Source organism: Mesitornis unicolor, unplaced genomic scaffold (assembly GCF_000695765.1).
Source record: "Mesitornis unicolor isolate BGI_N332 unplaced genomic scaffold, ASM69576v1 scaffold25655, whole genome shotgun sequence".
NCBI classification, from domain to species: Eukaryota; Metazoa; Chordata; class Aves; order Mesitornithiformes; family Mesitornithidae; genus Mesitornis; species Mesitornis unicolor.
In genome coordinates, this window is record NW_010183863.1 from 7,723 (window position 1) to 30,193 (window position 22,471).

General features: G+C 40.7%; 1 protein-coding gene across 1 annotated transcript; it reads right to left on the minus strand.

The window, feature by feature from the left end:
- Window positions 1-1,592: 1,592 nt before the first annotated feature.
- Window positions 1,593-21,164, minus strand: MYLK3 (myosin light chain kinase 3). Its single transcript, XM_010184296.1, has 14 exons — window positions 20,652-21,164; window positions 17,145-17,235; window positions 15,731-15,865; window positions 15,427-15,631; window positions 12,717-13,282; window positions 10,993-11,098; window positions 9,768-9,861; window positions 9,349-9,458; window positions 8,000-8,141; window positions 6,884-6,954; window positions 5,853-5,981; window positions 4,664-4,816; window positions 2,679-2,811; window positions 1,593-1,664 (listed from the first exon to the last, which is right to left on the minus strand). Exons 1-14 carry the CDS (start codon window positions 21,162-21,164, stop codon window positions 1,593-1,595), a joined length of 2,520 nt encoding a protein of 839 aa, XP_010182598.1.
- Window positions 21,165-22,471: the final 1,307 nt, after the last annotated feature.

A 22,471-nucleotide genomic window follows, 5' to 3' on the forward strand; every position in this document is an offset into this window, starting at 1 on the left:
AGGAAAACACGAACAAACGTGGGCCTTCACAGAAGGTGATACATTGTCAAGATTCTTTCACTTGATTTTAATAATTCCTCTGTCTCAATTCTGGAAATGCTGCACAAGTCCAGAATTCAGGACTACGCAAAGTGAGAAGCACTGGAGTGGAAAAGATAACTAGACTAGAGTGGACAGATAACTAACCAGTCTTACAAACCTCTTCATTAGCAAACAACACTTTTGCTAATTCGAGAGATGTGAAAGTCCATAAAGTTAAAAGGAACTTTACACTGGTTTGATGCCTTTGCTGAAAAGCCAGTTTTAGTAGTAGTAGTTTCTGTTTTTCCTAAAAGCCCATCCAGCTCACACCGAGTTTCACAGAATCTAGAACAAGAATGAAGGGTGACCACAGGTTTAATAAATAATGTTGTACTTTTAGCTGAGAGACTGTAAGTATCTCCAACTGTTTATACATCAAAAAAAGTTTTCAATCCAAAATAAGTTAGTATTGTGAAGAAAACATTTAATGTTCAAAAGCAAAGTGAGAGGGAAAGGGCTTCAATCTCCTAACTGGGCTAAAGGCAGAGTCTGACAATCCACCGTTTCCCTGCCACTGAACAGCAGTAAGGACCTATTTTGCATATCACATCGTATCAGCTGCTCAGACTTCATTAAAATTGTCAGAGAGAAAAAAAAAAATCCTCAAACTAAAACTTACAAAATTAAGGGCTGCAGTCGGATCCAATAAGTAGCACTTAGAAATTTTAAATACATATGAAACAACATCTGGAAATCTCTTCTGGACAACGTGAGATCTTTTTGCATTGACCCACAGTTGTTAGGTGATTTGTATTTGTGGCAGTTTCACCTACGTCCTTCCAAAAGTTCAATCAATTCAGCTCAATTCAACTCACCGTAAGAAAAAAGCAGCAATGGACCAACTGCTTAAGTTGCTTCAAACCAGGATTCCTCGTCTTTCCTGACTACGCAGTGACTACTTTTTAAAGGAGAGAATAGAATTTTAAAAAACAATGAACCAAAACCATTCAATTCTGAGCAGCTGCACTGAATCATCATCATGTATGGAAGAAAAAAAATTAATCTTTTTGGAAAAATTATAGAATAAAAATATGTCTGATAGCTTTTGCTCTAAGTAACAAACGCCCATGGGAAAAATTGTGCTGCTGTTGTGGCAGTGCTCTAAAATTGATGACACATCAGTTGTGAAGAAAGTCTTCAGAGAGCCCATGAGAAACCAGGTATGAGAAACCAGGAAACTGTCAAGCGTTTTCTGGTGTAAACACACCAACAATACTCTGCAGAATCAAGGCCTTCAGCAAGAAGTCAGCCCCAGTAACAGCCACGTTTTTCCATCACTACGTACAGTATAGAAAAACTTATAAAAACAAACAAGGTCGTTTCTGCTTTTAGAAAGTATTTCAGTGCCTCGGCCTTGAGGCACTTTGGAACCTTAGCTCTAACACACATAATATTTGAAGATAGACCCAAAAATTTATGTTATAAAACAAAGGGATAGAAATTATTGAAGATACTGAGTCCTTCCATGGCTTCATGTCCATCTCCAAGAGTGGCGGATGCTTCACACAAGTTCATGCAAGCTTGACAGACATACTCTGAAATCTCTTCAGCCTGTTGGCAGCAGCCACCACATAAAAATGTTTCTGTGAATAAAAGAGAACAGCCCAAGTGTGAGTGCAACTGAGGTAAAGGACCTTTTCTGTTGGTTTTTCTTCTTAGTAAATCCATTTACCTCTAGTGATCCCCACCCTGTGTGGAGTGCAGTGCAGAACAGCTTTGTACTGGGGAACCACTGATGAGTGCAGGACAGACTGCGGGTACTCTGAACTTCAGCATTATTATGAGTTGTGTAGTGATACATCTTAAGATTAAGTACTTTTTAAAATGCAAGTGCAGAACTCTGTGACCAAACAGCTGGAGTGCAGGAGTAGAAAGAGTGCAAGCCTCTGGTTTAACTCCTTGGCAATAAATTACAGCTCTCCAGTGACAAAAGAACAGGAAATGCTCCGCACAGTTCTCCTCACATTTCCACAGGCTTATTTGTAACAAGATCACCTTTCAAAATCAGCCTCTCGGGATTGATTATCTACAATCCAATAGAGACTCCAATAGAAATGCTTATCTAGCACTTCATATAAAATTTAGTTCTGAAGAAGCATGGGGTTATTAGAAAGGTCCTGAAGAGTTCTCTGGATGGGTTTAAGCCTCATTTTTTCTCTCTCCCAGACTTCTACTGTCTGCAACAGGAGGCACAAAACTGCCTTAGGTTGTATCCCTACTCCATAGTGGCAACAGAACAGTGCAACTGTTGTCAATGGAAAAAAAATCTCTCCAACGTGAAGAGAAAGAACATTTAATATAAGCTAAGAAGCACCTGAAGTCTCTTTACTTGTAAAGAAAAAAAAATTAGAACTTCTAAACAGCAATCAGAATAAGTAAAACTTGAAACCAAACTTGCTAAGACTAGAAGCAATATCATTCTGGAGCAGAAAAAACCCCTTAATTTACAACTGAAAATAGACTTCACAAATTCATAGTAACAAGAAAGAAGCCTGTGGGCAAAAGTGAGCCAATATATAAAGAAGGAGGGAATGGCTCTGCCTGTGTTGAGCTGATTTTCCCTTTGGAAGTAGATTTACCAGGCTTTGTCTATTTACCTTCCATTTTCTGTGAGCCATGTAACTCTGCAGCAACAGCTGGGACTTCAGGCGAAGCTTGAACTTCTTGGCTTTGGCAGGCAGATTGTTCAACCACTCATGCTTCAGACACTGTGTTGCGCTCATCCGGCAGCTGCGGGAGAGGAGATCTGTCAGGGAAATCCAGCTACACCACACTGCCATTTTCTCAGTGCCCTGTGCTCCTCAATATTATTGGTAAAGAAACGGCCTTAAATGAACAAACACAAGTGCACAGAGATGCTTCCCAAGATGCTGCTCAGGATCCCAGTGCACAGGATCCTAATGGCATCCTGCACTCCCCAGTGTAAGGGGTGAGTGGTGTGGAAAGTGGTGGGTCTGCAGTGGGTTGACTGAGCTGTGGTTAAATTCTGTACTTTGCTCTTCAGGTTTTGGCTGTGATTTGTTTTTTTTTCTCTGAAGCAGCAGCTGTACAGGTTCATCAGTTTATGCATCATTTTGTTAAGTGAATGCAGAACTTTGCTAAGAGAATTGGTGCATACAGAAAAATAATATTTGTGGTGTTAACTGTCTGTCCTGACAGTGCAGGCTTATTCTCTGCCTCATGCTTAAAAAGCACAATTATCTGTTCACCCTAAACTTGGATCAAGTTAAGCATATGGTATATCCTGACATTCAACAATGGGCCCAAATGTGCCTATCCAAAAAGCCTGGAGAAATATATGGTAATAGAGGAAATCTTGAGAGAGAGGCGATGAGAAAAAAAGTTTAATTTGCTTTTTTTCCAAAACAGAAGCCTGTGCCTAACTCCTGAGCTTTGTCTGAGCTGACACTGAGAAGATGATGAGAAGACTCCTGCCAGCTCACACCTGATTTCAGTGGTCAGGGGAGGTGGGTACAGGTCTTGCACAAGGCCAGAGCTGCTGTCCCAGCACGGCAAGGGTGCGTGGTCTGCAGGAGAGCAAAGGCTGTCCATAGACCTTGTGAACAACTGGGCCAACTGATCGCTGGTCTCTGCAGCTCACTGACAATGCTCTTCTCCTGCAGAGTCTTCTCATTCACATCTTCTAACCAGACTTTGCATGGTGCCCCTCTGGACCACCTATTCCCATTGCACAGAAAAACGGAAGACTCCAAAGCAAAGTTTACAGCCTCAGAGCAAATCATCATCACAGTCTGAGAAAAAGCCCCTTTGTTGTTTCCTGCTGGCAATATGCTAAAGTTCAGTTTATTCTTAGCTTTTCATATGACTATTGTTCAAAATGTAATTAGTACTAGAACTGATTTGTCTGATTTGGGTAATGATCTGGAAGTTGTTAATATTCTAAGCACTCCTTTGAATTCCCCTCGAACACACAATCTGTTTCACGGTATGCATCGTTTCCTGTTTTGATTAGTTCTGTATCACCACTCAGCAAGAGAAAAATTTTTACCCAACGCGATAGCCATGGTCTGACATCAATATCATCCTCATTCCCTCCTGTTGTTTCATACATGCCATCACATTTTAATTCAGTGGAGCCAAGACTGAGAAGCCACATGCAGAGTTAAGTCCCAAACACTCCTTAATATCTACCAAATGCACGTAGACCACTTTAGAAGAGAACAATGCACATTTGCACAGCTGCAGCTCCCATTTATCCTCCATGGCATTCAAGAGACATTTTTGCAATTTGTGTCAGGGCTTGTGAGAATCCAAAGTAACAACAGAAACAGCTTTTGCTCAGGGAAGGAATACTAAAGACAGATTCCTACACAGCAAATTCTTCCAGATTTCCTCTGTTCTGCCTGTATTGATGCTACTGTGAAAAGCAACTTTCTTCAGTCAAGGCACATAGACATTTTCCTTTTAAATAGGGACTTCTGAATCACTGAGCCCAGCAAGCACAGATACAGCATACAAAAATGTCACGTAGTAAGTTATCATCGTTGGCTGCAATCCAAACAGTTGGCTATGAGGAACTTAATGATATTAGGTGCTTCTGTCCTCACAATCAAAGATGTACCTTTTCTCCTTCACAAGCAATCTGGAAATAAAGTCTTTCGCTTCCTCCGATAGCTGTTCAAATGCTTCTGCATCAAAATCCCAGCTGCAATTGACCACATAATTCATTGTCTCTGCATCAGTTTCTCCCAGGAATGGGGACAGGCCACTAAGTCTTAAAAAAAAAAGAATAGGAAGATGAGTAGCTATTATATGTAAGTTGTGTTTTTCCTTCTACAAATCCTCTGCTTTATAACTGTAGATAAATTATGGAGAGGAAAGACTCTCAGCTATGAGGAGGCTGCACTTCTTAATCCCTGCCAAGGTAAGCCAGCAGTTTGGAGCAGTAAAGCACTGTACTGTTAGGGTTACTCTGCAGCAGTTCACTCAGCCACATCGGGGAGCACCGTTGATACCCAAGGAAATTAATCCAGTGGGGATCTAGGTACAGACTTCAGTGCTCTCCCTGCTAGCAAAGCTAGGGGGACTCAAGAGCTTTCCTAAATCAAGGCCCATATCCACATCTGGCTTGAATTAAACTGAATTGTGAACAATGGCACACTTTTTTCAACTAGTCTCTAAGCCCGGATTTATTGCTTCAGTCATTTATTACTTCATTCAGTTGGGTTTTGGCTAACATACAAATCTAAACCAGAAATGTATCCAGTTCACAGAAAGCATCTATGAAAGATTCTGGGATGCAAAGTCAGCTTACCAGAAGGCAGACTTTGGACAGACATGGCTGCGACCCAGATACCAGAGAAAAGTCTTACCCCTACTTGTGACATGACATTTTTTGTGGCCTGACAACCAACATCAATTCCTCGGTGCACACCAAGTCCGAGCTACTAAAATGATCAGAATGCAAATTTGAAAATTAATTCAAGTCTTCAAGAATGCAATCAAAATGAAAATTCTGACATGCTTTGGGCAACTTTTCAGAGTAAAAAAAAGGCCTGACCCATTTTACCTCGTTAAATGAGGCAGTAAGGGAGAACAACATTTAAATATTTATCAAAAGGATTATTTGTTTAGGAATTTCATATGCACAGTGAGGTGCCTTTGCATTAAAGGCTGAGGTTTTTAACAGAGTGAATTAGGAGGAGTCACAACCAGATGTTCCCAGGGGGTGCTGCACTCCCGGCTCTGCAGACACCCTCCACTGACGTGCTCCCGCAGAGCCTTTGGTGCCATGGCACGGGGTTACTCACAACATATACGTGATGACGCCTACACTCCACATGTCTGTTGGGAAGGAAACAAAGTCATAGTTCACCACTTCAGGAGCCAAGAACTCCGGAGTTCCAAAATTAACCTTCAGTTTCTCACGAGGTTTGTACCTGGACCAGAAAGAGAGAGACATCACTGCTGAGCGCAGGCTGGGGAACACATTTGTACAAACCAAGGCATTGTGAGCATGACAGAGCGAGCATATCGGACTTACTGGGCAATTAAGACAACACTAAAGTCTTCAAAACTCTTTAGCACAATTCTTCCCAATTAAAAAACATCTCAATGTATCCATTTCTGTTTTCATAAAACACTTCTAAAATAAAAAAGTCCTTGGACAGATATTTACATACACACATGTAGGTACATGTATACATGATCATACCAGATTTTGGCTTAACAAAAAGCCTCTAAAGGGTTTAGAAAAGAAACAGAGAAATGTTGGTGTTTTACTGCTATTCTAACAGGAGTCGTTCCTTTTTATTCTTGAGGAATTCACTCATGCTCCCACAGCTTTCCTTTAACAAACTCATGCGAGCAAAGTATAGAAATGGAGAAAAGTCCCTGTTTCTCTGAGGGTTTCCCATTTCACATGGGATGGCTCAGACATGTTTGTTCTTTCCCCCCCTCAATCACGTTATTTATGTAAAGAGTTTAGCAGATAATTTCCACAACTTGAACCTGCACAACAAAACCCAGCAGTAAGGAAGTCTCTGAGAGACTTCCTAGAGTCCCTAGAGTAACAGCTCTACTTGGGGAATAATTTTGCGATAATTAGAACAGCAGTATAGCTTTACCCAACAGAAACGTTATTTGGAAAAAGTAATTAGATAATTAATGCACACAGCAGAAAACTCATGTCTGCAGCAGCAAACTGCTTAGCTCATGCACGTAGCAGAATTACTTTAGAGCCAACAAAATACATTTAAAAAAGCCCAAGAACTACCAAAAATATGTCAGAGTGTTGTGGGTTTGTATTTTTTTATGTAAATTCATAACTGAACTCTCTTACCTCCTTGCTAATCCAAAGTCAATTATTTTAATCTGGTTTCCTGTGCGACTTACACATAGGATGTTTTCAGGCTACAGAAGAAAAGAGGGTATTTTGAGTTAAATGTATGACTGAGAGACAGATCTAGCAAAAGGGTATAAAAATCTCAGATTTTAATAATAATTTTTATAATACTTTTCCTTCTATTCCTATCATGGGAGAGAAGGATTTGACTGGCATACTGAGCTAGTGAAAGGTTTGGGTTTGGACCTCCCTTAAAGAAGTTTAACTTCTGTTCCTGTACAACAATATTCCTATATTTCACCACAGATGACAACGTGATTTTGAAATGGAAAGGCTCCCCTGTGTAAAACAGTAGTGTCAGTCTGATGTCAGTCAGACTTACCCACTGGTTTTACTCCTTAAGTATAAAAGTAACTCCACAAAAAGCCACAAGAAACATGTCAAATGGATCCTTTGGTTTGCCCACAGAGGTAAAGATTTGTTTTTTTCAATAAGAATATTTTTCAAGGTGGGGACAGAGCAGATGATGGTGTCCAAACTTATTATAACTGTAGAACTGTCTATAGGCCAACCAGGTCTAACATCATTTGTGTAAGGTGCTGTATAAACAAGCAGGAAAAAAAATCAGTTGGTTTTTCTGTTGAAAAAGATCAGTTATTAAGGTGCTGTTAGGAAAACATTGTCATTTTACTGCAGTTCAGTTCCAGGTAGAAAAAAGTACAAACAAGAGGAGGAAGACTGAATGGGTATTTGAACACAGTTACAAGGGGACAGGGGAATATGGAGGGGAGACTGCAGGCATTTCTAGCCAGAGAGGGGTTTTTTATTAATGACAAAAGGGCATTGCTTAATTCCACACAGAATGAAAAGCTTCTGATTTAAGAGAGGCAAAAGCACAGAATAATCCTGTTCATTTCACTCTTCTAAGCAAACTACCAAACAGACATTGAAAAAAGGTAATGAATCTCTAGAGCTCCATTCATGTGGCTGCTGAATTAAGTCTACTCCTTTATGAAGTAAGTCCATGAATTGAGAAATTACTCTTGTAATTAGAGACACTGTGGTGGTCCAACCCATAGCATCACTAAAGAGCAGAGAGTATGAACTACTGACCTTCAGATCTAAATGAAGAATATAATGCTGGTGCAAGTAGTGGACTCCTTCACAAATCTGTTTGGTAAATAGGATCGCATCCAACTCGGTTAGACTGTAGTTTTCATCTGTGATCCGGTCAAATAATTCACCACCATCAAGACTAAAAATTTTGACACAGAAAAATGTTAAAAACCCTAAATTTCATCATTAGTTCAATTTATTTGCAAGTTGGGAACTTAGGTTCTCTAAATTAGCAAGATCCTTTCCAACTCAAACCATCCTATAATCACATCCAATATAAAGCGTATCAGTAGTCTCAATAACATCAAGAGACTTATTTCTGAGTGTGAAATTAAGCATCAATCTAAACTCAAAAATGGAAGTTGTCACGAACATTTGAGGGAATATATGTCAAACCCGAATCCACATGACCTGGTGATCAATGGGGATGTGGAAAACTTACAGGGATTACCAAAGTATCTAATATTTGCTCATGTTACTAGTCTAGAGGTAAACACTTCAGGTATTAATTTCAATACATACATTTTTAATGTCTTATATTTATATATGCTATGTCATTTTGTATTTTTTTCCCTTCATGTTAACAATTAGTTCCGTAGCAGAAACTCAGTTTTTAGGTTTAGATTGGATACTAGGAAAATTTTTTCACCAGAATGGTTGTCAAGCACTGGAACAGGCTGCCCAGGGAAGTGGTGGAGTCACCATCCCTGGAGATACTTAAAAGATGTGCAGAAGTGGCACACAGGCACGTGGTTTAGTGCTGGACTTGGCAGTGCTTGGTCAACGGTTGGGCTCGATCTTAAAGGTCTTTCCAACTCAAGCGATTCCATGATTCCATTACAAAAGGTCATGTTTTTGTAAAGCAGTATGCCACTACACAGAAAAGGCAGCAGGTGTACATCATGAAATCTCCCTTTTGTGAATTCCATATTTGATCTAGATCAAAATTCTTATTTAGTTTCAAATATGAGATTTTATTTACCCACGCTTGTATGCAATTCGGTAGCTAGGGACAACGTTGGAGCATGTAAGTTAAACTTAAATGAAACATGAACTATAGTGAAGTTCTGTTCATTAACAACCTTGTCGTTTGGTTCATACTCTTGAAGACAACTGCCTTTCTTAACATTTGTTGAAACTGTAATCTTGCCAAATATATAATTTTGAACCTGAAGAAATTACCTTTAAAACATGCTTTTTTTTCCTTCTAAAAGTGAAATCAACTGTCTTTTAGGCTGGGAAACCACCCAAGTCTTCTTCACACCTCAGAGTTATCATTCCCTATTTCCTTTAGTGACCTGAGAAAACTCAAACAACTGACAATTCCTGAGATCATTTAAACTTACTATTCCATGATCAGAGTGATGTTATTTTTTGCTTCAAAAGCATCATAAAGCTGGATCAGATTCACATGATTTATATGGTTCATGACATTAATTTCATTTTTCACTTCCTCCTGAAAAAAACCAAATTAGCAAAAAATGAGGAATGTATAATTCCAATATATTCAAATACAATTCTTTGTAAAACCCAGTAACAGTTATACAACAGGTCTCATGTGGACAGAAGGTTTAATTACAAACACGGGAGATGACAAATAGTCATATAAAGTCCAAGCTGCTACTTACTAAGATAGATTTTACATATTAGATACTACTCAAGGACAAGTTGCCTCTATGGGCTGAGTCAGGGAAGTAGCGTTAAGGTGCTTGCAACAGGGCCAGGTTCAGAGCGTGCTCGCTTGGGTTCACAGCAACATAATTACCCGCTCTTTTGCTCCTTTCACTTTTATGATTTTGGCTGCCAGGTTGAGACCAGTTGATATTTCCGTGCACTTGTGAACTTGCCCAAAACGCCCCCTGTTGATACCAAACAAAAGATGGGAAACCGGCTTAACAGAGTTCACCACAACAGCTTTTCATACAACTATTCTTATCGTTGATTAAAAATAGCCCAGTACAAAATGAACAGAATCAGGTGGCCAGCAGCATGAATCTCCTCTTTCTCGCAGCTTATGAAGGATTAGTTTTATCTTTCCAGCCAGTTGTCCAATGCTTATGTTAAAATATTATGCCCCCTTCATATTACTACATTTCACTGCGGTATGATGACCTGCTGATATTCTTTTTTGGTTCTGTAACTGTACCCGCTTGCTGTCCTTCAGTGATGCCTTAGTGGGTATATTAACAAGGATATTTCTGTCCTGATCTCATAACTTTTTAAATGACTATAAGAACAGTAACCATAGCCACTCCACAGTCTGCATTTCTTGCATGTTGTAAATTCTCCCCCGTGTCGCCCAGATACATTAATGCCTCTTGGGATGACTTTTAAACACCATCTTCTCCGCTATTGCATCATCAGGCTTATACTTATTAAGCCGTATTTGTACTCGGCTCAACCTGTAAATCAAACCTTCTTGTCAGATAAGTAAGGATAGGAGAATACAAAGGCTGAAGCAGCTGCAGACTTCCTGTGAGTGAAAACTAAATGTAAGGTCAAAATAATTATAACTTCTCCTTTTGTTTTCTTTAATATGCAGTTCAGCACAGAAGAAGATTTTGGAAGCTGCCTGACCCAACGGGCTTTGCTGATTTTGCTGAATGCCCTGAATCTGTCTGTCTGAAAGTTACAGGTTTTTCTCATGACACCAGCCGTGGCCAGGATTATTAGAGCAAATGTAAAAACCAGTCATCCAAGCTCACAGTCAGGCATCTGAAAATGGAACTGGGGCAGAAACCAGTCACCTAAGGGACATTTTTCCCCACACACCCCAAAATCAACAGAAGGTTTATACAAAGAGCCCAGGAACTATGATAGCCCAAAAGGTCTCGAATGAACCTGCTCACTCTCGCTGCAGTGGGCTTGTATGGGCCTCACCCACACACACCTTGGAGTCATCTGAAGACATCTCTAGCTCTCCAGCTACCTGCACTTCTCCATGCCTCAGCCACCACCAGCACTACAGAATTAAGGACAGGGACACTTACCCCCCCAGTACTTCATGACGACACACGGAGTAGGATGTTGTCACCTCTGTTTGCTTGACACTCACCATGCGATGTTCGAAAGGAGCCGGAGGAGAAGGGCTGTCATCTGAAGAGGAGACAAGCTGGTCAGTGAGATGTTTCTGCACACATCACTCCCTCACACCAGTGATTTCAACCCACAGGACATGCACATCACCTTGTTGTGTTTGCTAAGTGTAATGAGAAGTCTCAACTGCCTTCCATGCTCCCAGTACCCACAGCTCCACAAAACCACACTGTGTGCACCTTCAGCATTGCTGCTCCTCAAGGGATGAACTCAGTTTTCTCAGACAGGCATTGCCAGGACCACAAACGCGCACACACAGCTTCTCCCATGCCACAGCCCTTCATGCTTCTGTGGCTGTGGGGCTCTAAGGGAGAAACACCGGGGGGCAACACAAACACCCAGACAAGCCAATCTCTTATTGATGCCAATAAACTGCTCACACAAATACTCAAAGCTCAAACACTGCCCTCTCTCCCATCTTTTCTCTTTGCTTCGTGTTCCTCTACCACGCCATCATTTTCTCCTCTACTGGAGTTCAGACAAGCACTGCAGTATCTGGATAACATTAAGCATGAGATTCCTTCGCTATTTTTAGGGTGGCATGCAAGTAAAATAGCCACTGCATCTGCAGCTAGCCATAAGAAGGGAGGTGCTGAAAATATCCAAAATCTCTCTGTTACTTCAAGTGAGGGACTTTTACTGTTAGCCCCCTTTTAAAGATGAGGAATAAAAGCCCAAAATTGAGACTAGGATCCCACCTCCTGAATCTCAACTCTATTTTTTAACATAGTAAACCCACTAGATACCTTTAGAAGATCAGCATCTTAGTTTATGCATTAACAGAAGAGGCCACCTGAGGAAACAGCTAGAAGTTTGAAAAGATTATACTTGATCTTCTTTTAGTCATTACATGGCAGCTGGAAAGACCAGCACAAATACACAGCACTGATAAATGATGACAGTTACTGGTAAAATCAGTTTCTCCTAGCAGCAAGACTTCTGCATATAATATTAAAGTGAAAGCTGCAAACATTAACATTACAACTTTTAAGTTTAATCAGTTCTTGAGAAGCTAAATCAGTTAACCATGATACACTTAATATCCAAGTTTTCCTAGGGTAAAGCTTCCGTAAACACAGTTTTGGTGTCCCCATTCAAAGCAGTTTCACAATCTCCAGATATCTTAGGCTGCAATTTAACATGCAATCAACTGTTCACATGGTAACCAAGAAGAGATCTATGGCAAATAACACAACAAAGACCACCACACGATACTTCAGTCCTGGAGTACAGCTGGTTTGCATACTCTCTCTTAAAGAATAAATGCTTAATCTAAAGAAAATGTACTTTTTTTTTCAAAATTACTAATACTTCTGATCACACATATACTTCACCCAGTTTTATTTTAAAGGAACTTTTTCCCCCAAAACACAATTTAAAAGTAAAATCACTACTAAAATAATTTGTACAAGTGTTAATTCATTTATTATTTACATAGTGAAAGGTAACCACCTGCTCTTGAATTGTAAGATGCAGGTGGTTTACTGAGCACTGATCCAACTGTTGTTGCATATAACGTATATATTATATATATATAGTGTATATTGTATGTAACACACACAGGCAGCAGAAAAAAACTCAGTGTAAAAGTTTCCAAGAGTACTTGTGAGCAACTTACCAATGATCATTTCATCCTGCGTGGGAAGCTCTTTGCTAGCACCCAGTGCCTTGGTCTTCTCTGGTGTCACTCCCGTACACTGACAGGCACCATTTTCACTTCCCCCTGAAGCTGCAGTCTCAGATGCTCTCCTCTCAGCACTGGTATCTGCTGGGGCTTCTTCTGCTTTTGCTGTTGCTCGATGGATTTTCACTTCTACTCCCAGATCTTTCGTAGGCTCCTTTGCAGAGGTGTTCTGGGAGGTTACAGGCTTGCATTTTAATTCTGATTTTGCTTCTGCCTTTTCACCTGGTTTGGGCTTGCTCAGCAATGGTTGTTGCTTCCCTGTTTGAGATGCAAGTTTATTTTGCTTATTGTCCCCTTTCACCTCTTGATTTGGCTCAGCATTGATGTTTTTAGTTTTAGGTTTTGATTTGTCAGGCAGTTGTTCAGATCCTTCCACTTCTGCTGGTGTGGAGGATGGGGGTTTTAGTTTGGGACTTTTATCCCTGTGATCATTTAAGTTTCCTTCCTTGGTCATCTCAATCTTTTCTTTCATTTCAGTCATATGTACATTGATAGATATCCTGCGGAGCAAACAAGGGACATTTCATGTAATGACTAGCCTTGCTTTTGTAACTTTGTGAGGGAAGGAAAATCTATAAACTTCTGAAACCACAGATTTCTACGATATTAAAGAAATCTAACCATATCAATCCTCTTAAGAAATACTCACAACGCTAGGGGAAGAGCACCAAACAGCACGCTGATGCTTTTTATGTGTCCTCACCTGTGTCTATGCTTATCTTCTGCTGAACACAAAATGCATCACGCTGCAAAGTGTTAATCCCACCATTTGAAAGCTCATCCACTTTTTACAATTATTACAGTTGGTCTAACAAAATACTGCTCATCTGCGCAGAGAGGGGATAGTGATTGCCTTCATAAATCACAGGCTGATTATCTAAATGCTCATACAGCTCTACAAATTCAAAGGTTTGCATCCATCCCAGTCCTCTTCCAGCTGGCTGACTCGCACACACAAACATCTGTGTTTGTCTTCTGATGGGATAGCATTCTTTCCACAGCTTTCTGTTAAAAATGTAACTTTCATAAACTCCCTCACTCTATTAATACTGTTTTCCTTGGCATTCTAGCTACTGGAAAAGTTAGTACATTTTCTTCCTCTTGTGTTGCCTAAAAAGAGTATGCATTAAAACTAATTCTTTATGTTCCTAAAATTCATCAAAGACATTTGCGTGACATTTTTTGAGTCAACTGTTACTGTTCCAACTGTCAGGAGCACACAGCCTGATTTCAGGAAGGCTGAATTGAAACTTGTAAAGTTGTAAAGTAGATTTTTATACAACAGCAAGTAAAGAAAATTTCCAATGTCTAACAGAGAGCGCACCTCATTTCCTCAGAAGTTACTGCCTCTTTCAGTGGAGCAACCTTATTACAAAAGATGTTATAAAAGAAATTGTTTCTGCTTTTGCATAACAAGAGTCTGACTTTTCTCATTTTCAGCCCCTTTAACACCCTTGTGTTGTGCTACAAATCTGAGCTGCACTGGGAGCGAGCTGTCAGGGTGCCTGAACACAGCCCTGAGCAAACACTTCCACTGCTATCTGGACTGGCCTGAGCTCAGCAGGACTCTTGGGCACTTCTCCAAGCAGGGGAACACAATGTTCTTCTGACACTTCTGCGTGGGCTTACAGACTTCAATAAAAGCTGCCTTCATTTTAGAGAGGCATTTGCCACCCTCGAGTAACTTCATACACAAAAGCGCAGTACGTACGCTGTGCAGGAAGGCTGCAGCTTCACCTGGGGTTTGCTCCACGTTCTGCTTTCCAGTTATCTGTTCTGATTTGTACACACAAGGAATGGGGAAATTGCACACACAGAGTCACATACACATATATATATGTTTGTGTGTGTCTGTCACCCATACATACACACATACGCGTATATAAACAACTTTATATCCACCAGCCCAGAAAGAGAAGGCACAGCAGTTAAAATTTGCCACAGAATTTCCATCCATTAGAGTTTGGTTGGCAGGGGTTATTTGAGTGTGGGTTTTTTGTTGTTTTTTTGTTGTTGTGTGGGCTTTTAAAAATGTAAATAAATGGAATTAAAATCAAATCCTAAATCCTAAAGGAAATGTATTATGAAAGACATATTACAAAACACCTACATGAGGAGAATATTAGGCTAACAGAGATTAATAAATTAATAATCTGGTCATGATCTTTAGGTGACCAAGGCATAAAAAAAACCCACAAAAACTACCAAGGACAGCAAAAAAAAGTTGTTTGGTTTTGTCATATACTAGTAAATACTTCAAATTCCTTTTACCCCTACAGTTATCAAAACAGAGGAGTTGGGAAAGAGCGAGTGGTACGTAAACGTCCAACTACTTGAGCTATAGGAGGGTGGTCACCTTTTTACCTCTAACGTACAGAAGCCCCAATTATATTAAAAAAAATCTCTGACACATCTAGCCCTCGAACTCCTTGGCTTCATAAAAATTTACACAGGGCCCTTGCTGCTTTGAGTGTTTTTCCTTCACCATTTGTAAGGTCTCACCACTCCTGCCCCAGCACGGCCATTTTCCCTGGCTCATGCCTCAGCCGGAGCTGCCTCCTTTAGTGACCTGGCTTTCCTTTTTTTCCTTCCAACACATGAAATGGTTTCAGATCACACAGAAAGCCACCAACAAGGCTGTTACCTGGTATGTGTCACTTCACACCCTGTGTCAGATATAGCCTGGGATGTGGTGGGCACAGCTTCCCAGGATGCCGCACTGCACGGTGGAGGTTTGTTTTCATTCTCTCTGGGTTTCTGATGAACAAGTTGCCTGTGGCACTCATCTAGGCGTGGGGCTCTCTCCGTATCATGTCCTTTAGCAGGAACATTTTGGTTGCCTGCATGATCTTGATTTACGAAGGGAAGACCGTTGTGTTGATTCAAAGCTTTGACACTGATGTCCTTCAGCTGTTGACAGCTCTTGGAGCTGTGTGTTTTGCCAGCACCTTCAACAGCTTGCTGCTGCACTGTCCTCCCTTTAACTTGGGGTTTGGAGTCAGCTTTGTGGGCTTCAGCACTAGAAGCATTCCCCTTCTCACACGCTCCCTTGTCTTCATCCAGTTTTTTCCCACTTTTTGTCTCTGAGTAAAATAAGCCATTAATAAACTATCCTTGACAAGTGACAGCAAAACAAAGAGGGAATAAAGTAATCCACCACTCAAAATAATCTATGCAGTTATAGAAAAGGTAGCACGAAATCCCCTGAAAGGCTTAAAATCCTTACACCAGCAGGCATAATACAGTCATTATTGAAGTTCATGGCTTAATCACAAGTTTAATGGCTTTGACTGGCTTCCCAGCAGTGTTACATAAAGCAGCAGACTTCCATAAAGCAAATAAAAAAACTTCAATGCTTAAGCTTAGTGCATCTAAAATGTGAAATCACTCTGTGGGCAAACGTAACAGGTACTTCAGGCACTGCAGACCCATCCAGACCCCTCCTGAACCTGATACACCCCCTACCTGATCAGAGGGGTGGAGATGCACGGAGCAAGACTCCAAGGGTTTGGGACAGTGCCTCTTGCATTTTCCATGAAAGGACAAGACGGTTCTTCTGCACTTTCTCATGACAGTGGTTGTGAATATTAACAGTGGAAATTTCTAGGATAACTGCTTTCAGGATTCAGCATGCACAGGTCCCTGGCAATCGAGGTTAGTTCACAACCCTGTGTAGCTTTTGAGTCAGAATTGTGACTGCTTTATATTTTTGTCACTTCCTAAACAACAAAGCTAAAACCATGATCGCCCATAACTTAAAGGATTCACTGACAATTTGTGAAAACAACAGCGTGACAGGGCCTGCTCAGCATCACCTTCACCTCTGTTGCAACTCCACAGGCATTAATAATGGATGCAACAGGGCAATGCTCTGACAGATGCATCCTAAATAGGAATCTAGTCCTGACATGGCAATGAAACTTGCTGATCAAAAAAACTATATTCCTGATGTCAACATGTTCCTTTTTCAGAGAGGCGGGGGAGGGAGGGCCAGTTCAGATGTGTTAAGGGAAAAGAATTTATTAAGTTTCCTCTCTGGTATTGGCACTACCCTTCGTGGTATCTCCAAGCAAGTACTGCTCTCTTAATTCAGTGCACTGTAATTGCAAAGAAAAAGAACTGTGGAGCCAAAGGTGCTGCTTTTAATTTCTTGATCTTCTAGTGTTTTGTGGGGTTTGACCCGGGGACAGATCATCTTGCAGAGGAGGTGAGAACAACTTTATTTTCCCAGTACTGGTGGGCTGAGCTACTCAGTTACATTTGAGTAATTCAGGTAGTGGGAAATGGCAGGCTATTAATTTCCAGTTTGTCTGCTGCACACTCTGGGGTCAAGGCTTGCAACATGCCTGGAGTGATACATACCTTCCAGAGCCTTCTTGCTTTCAGTTTGGGTTCCTCTGTTACTAAACACATGCTTAGGTTTCGCACCACTCTCCTCAGGCTTATCTTTGGCCTAAAAATGACAAGGGAACACAAAAATATCAGTTATGGCCAAGAGTGTTTATTTCCCACTAGGTTCCTCCAACTATGCAGGTATTCAGACTCGGTAAAATGGACACAAACACCTCTAAATCTTCTGAATTTTTAGTTACTGCTGTGTTCACTCCCTGCTTCCAATCTCTCCCCACAGGCATACTTCTAAACCAAGATGGCACAGGATAATACATTAGCCCACTGCTTTCCAAAATTCTGACTGTCCGATTTTTGCCTCCTGTCATCTTTATTCATATTGATTAAAAACCATGGCATGTGAAATATAAGAGAGTGATCAGAAAAAGAAGTGACAGTGTATTTCTGTTGGTTTTCTGGCTGGTGACTGAAAGATACGCAGTGTCTGTGAAGATATTGTAAACATATTTGTCTCAAGGCATGTAAGAATTCATGATTTGAGCTATGATAGAGGTGATAACAAAAAAAAGCCTCGAGCTTTATGGTAACTCATATGTATATACTGGACACTACGCATGTCACCTTTGGCATGGTTAAAAACAGACTTACTGTCTTTTAGAAGCAGATTTTTAAGCAAATTTCTTCCTCCAACTAAGAATGCACAGAGGAGGAGTATTTTGTAATAGCACCACTAAACACTTCACACAGCAATACATTTGAAATCAAATTAAAACTGAATTACTAATATTTAGCAAAAAGCATGACAAAAATAGGAAAAGGCATAACAAATTTCTTGGTTGATAGAGCTAAAATCCAGTATCAAGCAGCCTCCTATCCTTATTTGTACAAGCAAATAAGCAACATTTAAAATATTTCTGCAGATAACTCTGATTACAGGTTGGCTGTGAATCAGCCCCTTCACCTGTTAGTAAAAGCAGTTAAGGATTTCATGCTACAACCATACAGATTCCACAATGGAGGCACCCCCTCCCCAGAAAATAAAACACAAAGAGTTAAGAGTAGTAAGAAGTCATTACCATTTTTACTACAGCTCTAAGCAAACCTGCAACAATGACCAAGGGGAACATTATTCTTGCAAAATCCTATGTGCAAAGAAAGCCTTGGATAAGTGACAGTTTAATGCTGGCTGGTGTTTCCGTCTTTTTTAAATAAGAAGTTAGAGGTTTGGATCCTATGAATCTCAATTCATGGTCTTTTATTATTTTCACTCCAACCCTGCGAAACCTCTTCCATAAGCACTCCCATGGCATCCCTGGAATGCTGTCTCACCATCAAACAGCTTCACTCAAACAAAAACATGACCCCCCACTCCCGCCCCCTCACCGAGTAACCTTGCACTAGGCCAGCTCCGTGATAAGCAGCGCGCTGTTACAAAACACCAAAGGTTGGAAAGCAGAAATAAGAGGTAGCAAATTATTTTTGTGTAGCTCTTTGGAATTGTCTATACTGTTATCACAAGACAGGCTGCAAAAACCAGACCAAGGTTAACACATGGCTCAGCACAAGCCAATTTGGTATTAAATTCACTCATGTTTTGCTCCATGTTGCCTCAGCTAGGTCACGTACGCACGCTACTTCACTAATTCAAGCCTAGTTCAAATATCACTCAGCAGCCTGTGATCAAAGTATAGACATGTCTTAAGGTCTTACAACTGACCTCACACTCCAATTTCAAAAACTGTTCATGACTAGAAACAAAAAAGGAAAACAATGATGATCGCACTGCAAAACTGGACTTAGCCATAAAACTCTCTGCTTGCCCAATACACATTGTCTGCTCTACAGCCAAGGCAGTGGTTAGAGCCTGGGACAGAGAATTTGCCCCATCTTGGTCCATTGGGTCCCCAGCAGCAGGACATTTCACACCTCAGTCTTTACCCATCTAGATAGATCCATAAAACTCAGAGGAAGCTCCTCTTTTGCAAACCCCGATGAGGAGGCAGTGCATAGTGGCCAGTTGAGAACTAATCCTGACAGTATGCTGGAAGTCGGTGTGAAACATTCCTCTGGTATCCCTTGCATCACCTCCCTTCAATTACATCCCTCCCTACTTCTCTTTTCACTTAGAAACGGACAATCCGGAATTTAAATCAGCTGGTCATCTTTCCACTCATCTTCACCTGGCCATTTGCATACTGTGCACTGTTACTTCAAGGTGTAAATCCCACAGAGGACTGTATCACTTTGCAATGACTGCAGGCAGTGACTTGTAACGCTGCAGCTCTAACCAAAACATGTCAAACTTCTCCATTTCTCCAAAAGTCTCCAGAACTGAAATTGGAACTCCAAGCAAGTACAAGCTTCATCTCTATCCAGAATTAAGACTGATACCTAATGTATGATTTATTGTTCTCAACGCTAATGGAAACTCTTTATAAATTCTTCTGTCTCCTCACAGTCTAGCTCACTTGTCAGCTTTTGGCACTTAATAAAGGAGACCAGGAGAGCACTCAGAAAGCCTGAAAAGGTACACTAACTTCTAGCATTGCCCTGCTCTTGTAAAAGTTTAGGTGTACCTTCCACCAAAACATTTTACAGTTTTGGTGAAAAACATTTGGATTAAGATGCAAAAGGACATCTGCATTTCTGTTAAATTCTCCTTGCTGTAATCACACCTCTACAAACAAGGAGATTTATGGAATGAACAAACCTATTCCAACTGTTGCAGTTTTCCCCTCACCTCTTCCCCAGTGCAGGATACAAGCCATAGTGAAAACTGAAAAGTCCCATTTGCTAAAACTCATTTCAACTGCCTGTAACTTTTAAAAACAGGGTTAATTGGTTCCAAAGCACAATATCAGTTACATACCAGTCCTGCCTGTTCCTCTCTCACTGTCCTCAGTAATTAAGAAATGCATAGGAATTGATGTCTAGAAACTTGGAAACACCAGAACTATTTTATTTGAGGCTTGAACAATGTTGAAGTTGATAAGGTCACAGGTTGTTCGTAAAGCTGTAGCTAAAGGCAACTTAGATGTCTAAGGACATACCAATCTGCTTGGTAATATGACCATAAGTCAGCGCAGGTTTTAGTAACTGGCATTGTGTTCAAAATTCATGATCCATCAAGAAAATAGAAGCTTCTTCCAACAACAACAAGCTTCCAGCATGTTACTTATACTTTTCACTGGGGCCTCAATTCAGTCACTAATTTTAATGACATTGCTGATCACTGAGCACTGGTAGAAGCTGAATTTCCCTTTACAGTAGTAATCTATTCCTCATACTTGTTACGGGACTGCCTGGCACACTTTGGGAACCTTAGACATCAGACTCCAAGGCATGTTTTGAGCCTTGGTCTCTGCCTTAAGAGTCTTGGAAAGGTCACAGCAGCCACCTGTAACAGCAGCACTGAAAAGAAACCCTGAATCATTCCTATGCAAGAAATCAGCAGGAGGGCCTAAAGCCCTGCTACATCGTAAAGGAAAAGATGAAGAAGAATTGTAAAAGAAAACCAACCTCAGCAAGGATTTCCAGCAGACTCCCCTTCTTCCAGGGCACAATGCCTTTGAGAATAAAATCCACTACTTTAGAATTTTTTAATACTTCTCCCACAAATGTAATAACTTTATCCAGTGTATCAACCCTTTTCTCTATCTTTGCCAGCCTCTCCTTATGCTTAGAGGCATCCAGCTGGGCAGCTTTCACCAATTTCAGCACTTCTGAGCATATGCTCTGGATATCAGTCTGGTGAGCACTGTCCGATAGCTTTAGGCCTTTTTGCATCGCATCTGTCCCATCAGGAGCTGCTCGAGATACCGTCAGCTTGGTAATGCCTTTTTCTACATCATCAATGCCTTTGTTAACTCGCTGCAGTTTGTCTGTCAGATCTTCTTGAAAATGCAACAGTTTGTCCATCTTTTCATTCAAGACATTCAGTTTTTTGTCCATCATACTTAAATTGTTCACTTTAGTAGGCTGTAACTTGGTCAGGGCATTTCCCTCTGCACAGTCCAAGCTACCCGCAGACATTCTGTCCAGACAGCAGGATGTCAGATGGATTAGGCTGGCTTTTCATTAATCATAAATTAGAAAATGAGGGTCTGAAAGTTCATCTTCCTCAGCTACGCCAGACAACCTCACTTAATGGAGTTGCTAGAGCGTATCATGAGATAGCTACTGCACAAAAGATTTATTTCTGTGTTATCTATTTCTTACTGCGTACTTTCAATGATGGAGGTAATTTGGCACCAGACTCTATTTTCTTGGGCCTCCTTGACGTCACAAAACCATTTAAAATTCTTTCTCGAGTGGCTGTTGATAGGCAAGCATCTTGCCAATGCCTGAGCAGACCTCTGGAGAGAGGAAGATTGTTTTTATGACCAGTTTCAGTTCTGTGATAATGAAAAGAACTTGCCAGAGCATTTCTCTTCATTAAATCAGGAAAATATAAAAGCAAATTTGGTGGCCTTGTGCTAAGGCTTGGAAGAATTCAGCGTTGTAGTACGGATGCAGAGCACCCAGCATAGACCCAGGGTGTGCTCTTTAGGTTGGCTGGCACTTGAATTTAAAAATAGAGTACAATGACAAGGATCTGAAATAAGTATCTAGCACCAGCACATCTTTGTCAACTGAAACTTCTAAAATGAAATCTTTCTTCCAGACAATGAAAGTGAACTGCATTTAAAAAAAATCTTCATGAAGGCACAGCAGAATTAGTCCAATTATTAGCAACAAAACTATTAAATCATAAATTTTATTTAAAGGATTGGTTAGTGATTTGCTTTTATTTCTGAACCACAGCGTGCCTACTACAAAAATCAGTCAATCATTAGAGAATAAAACAGGAGTCAATTTATACTTGCACAGACCCCACTGCCACAGTTCTGAACATTTGGGAACATTAATGAACGTGTCCTTAGAGGACACACAGAACAAGTCGGTATCTTCCACAGAGGATGAACTGCAGCACCAAGAGATAACACAGCCTGTCCCATGCCAGCCATGCCACTGCATCAGTGACCGTGTCCAGTTCTCCCAGGTCCCTTCTCACCGCTGTATGTACATGGAGCAGGAGGGAGAAAGCTGTGGGGAAACCCTGCTGCTGCAGGAGTGACAGAACAACAGAGCCACATCAAAGCCCCAGGCCTTGGGATACTGAAACTTTTAAAGTGAATTTGCTGTATGAGATAGGATGTTCTAGAAATTAAAATCCTTCCTCTACACACAGCTGAGTAGTAGCGGCATTAAAATTACCCTCTCAAGAAGATGTTACGTGCTTACCACTTCTGTAAGACAAGATTTTTTTACCTTTACAATTAAAAAATATTTTATGTCTG

Coding starts and splice junctions, on each gene's coding strand:
- MYLK3 (XM_010184296.1), bottom strand. CDS start 21,164: ATGTCTGCGGGTAGCTTGGACTGTGCAGAGGGAAATGCCCTGACCAAG. Junction 9,862..10,992: donor CGTCATGAAGTACTGGGGGG/GTAAGTGTCCCT, acceptor TGGTATCAACAG/GGGGCGTTTTGGGCAAGTTC. Junction 5,982..6,883: donor GACTTTGGATTAGCAAGGAG/GTAAGAGAGTTC, acceptor TTTCTGGTCCAG/GTACAAACCTCGTGAGAAAC.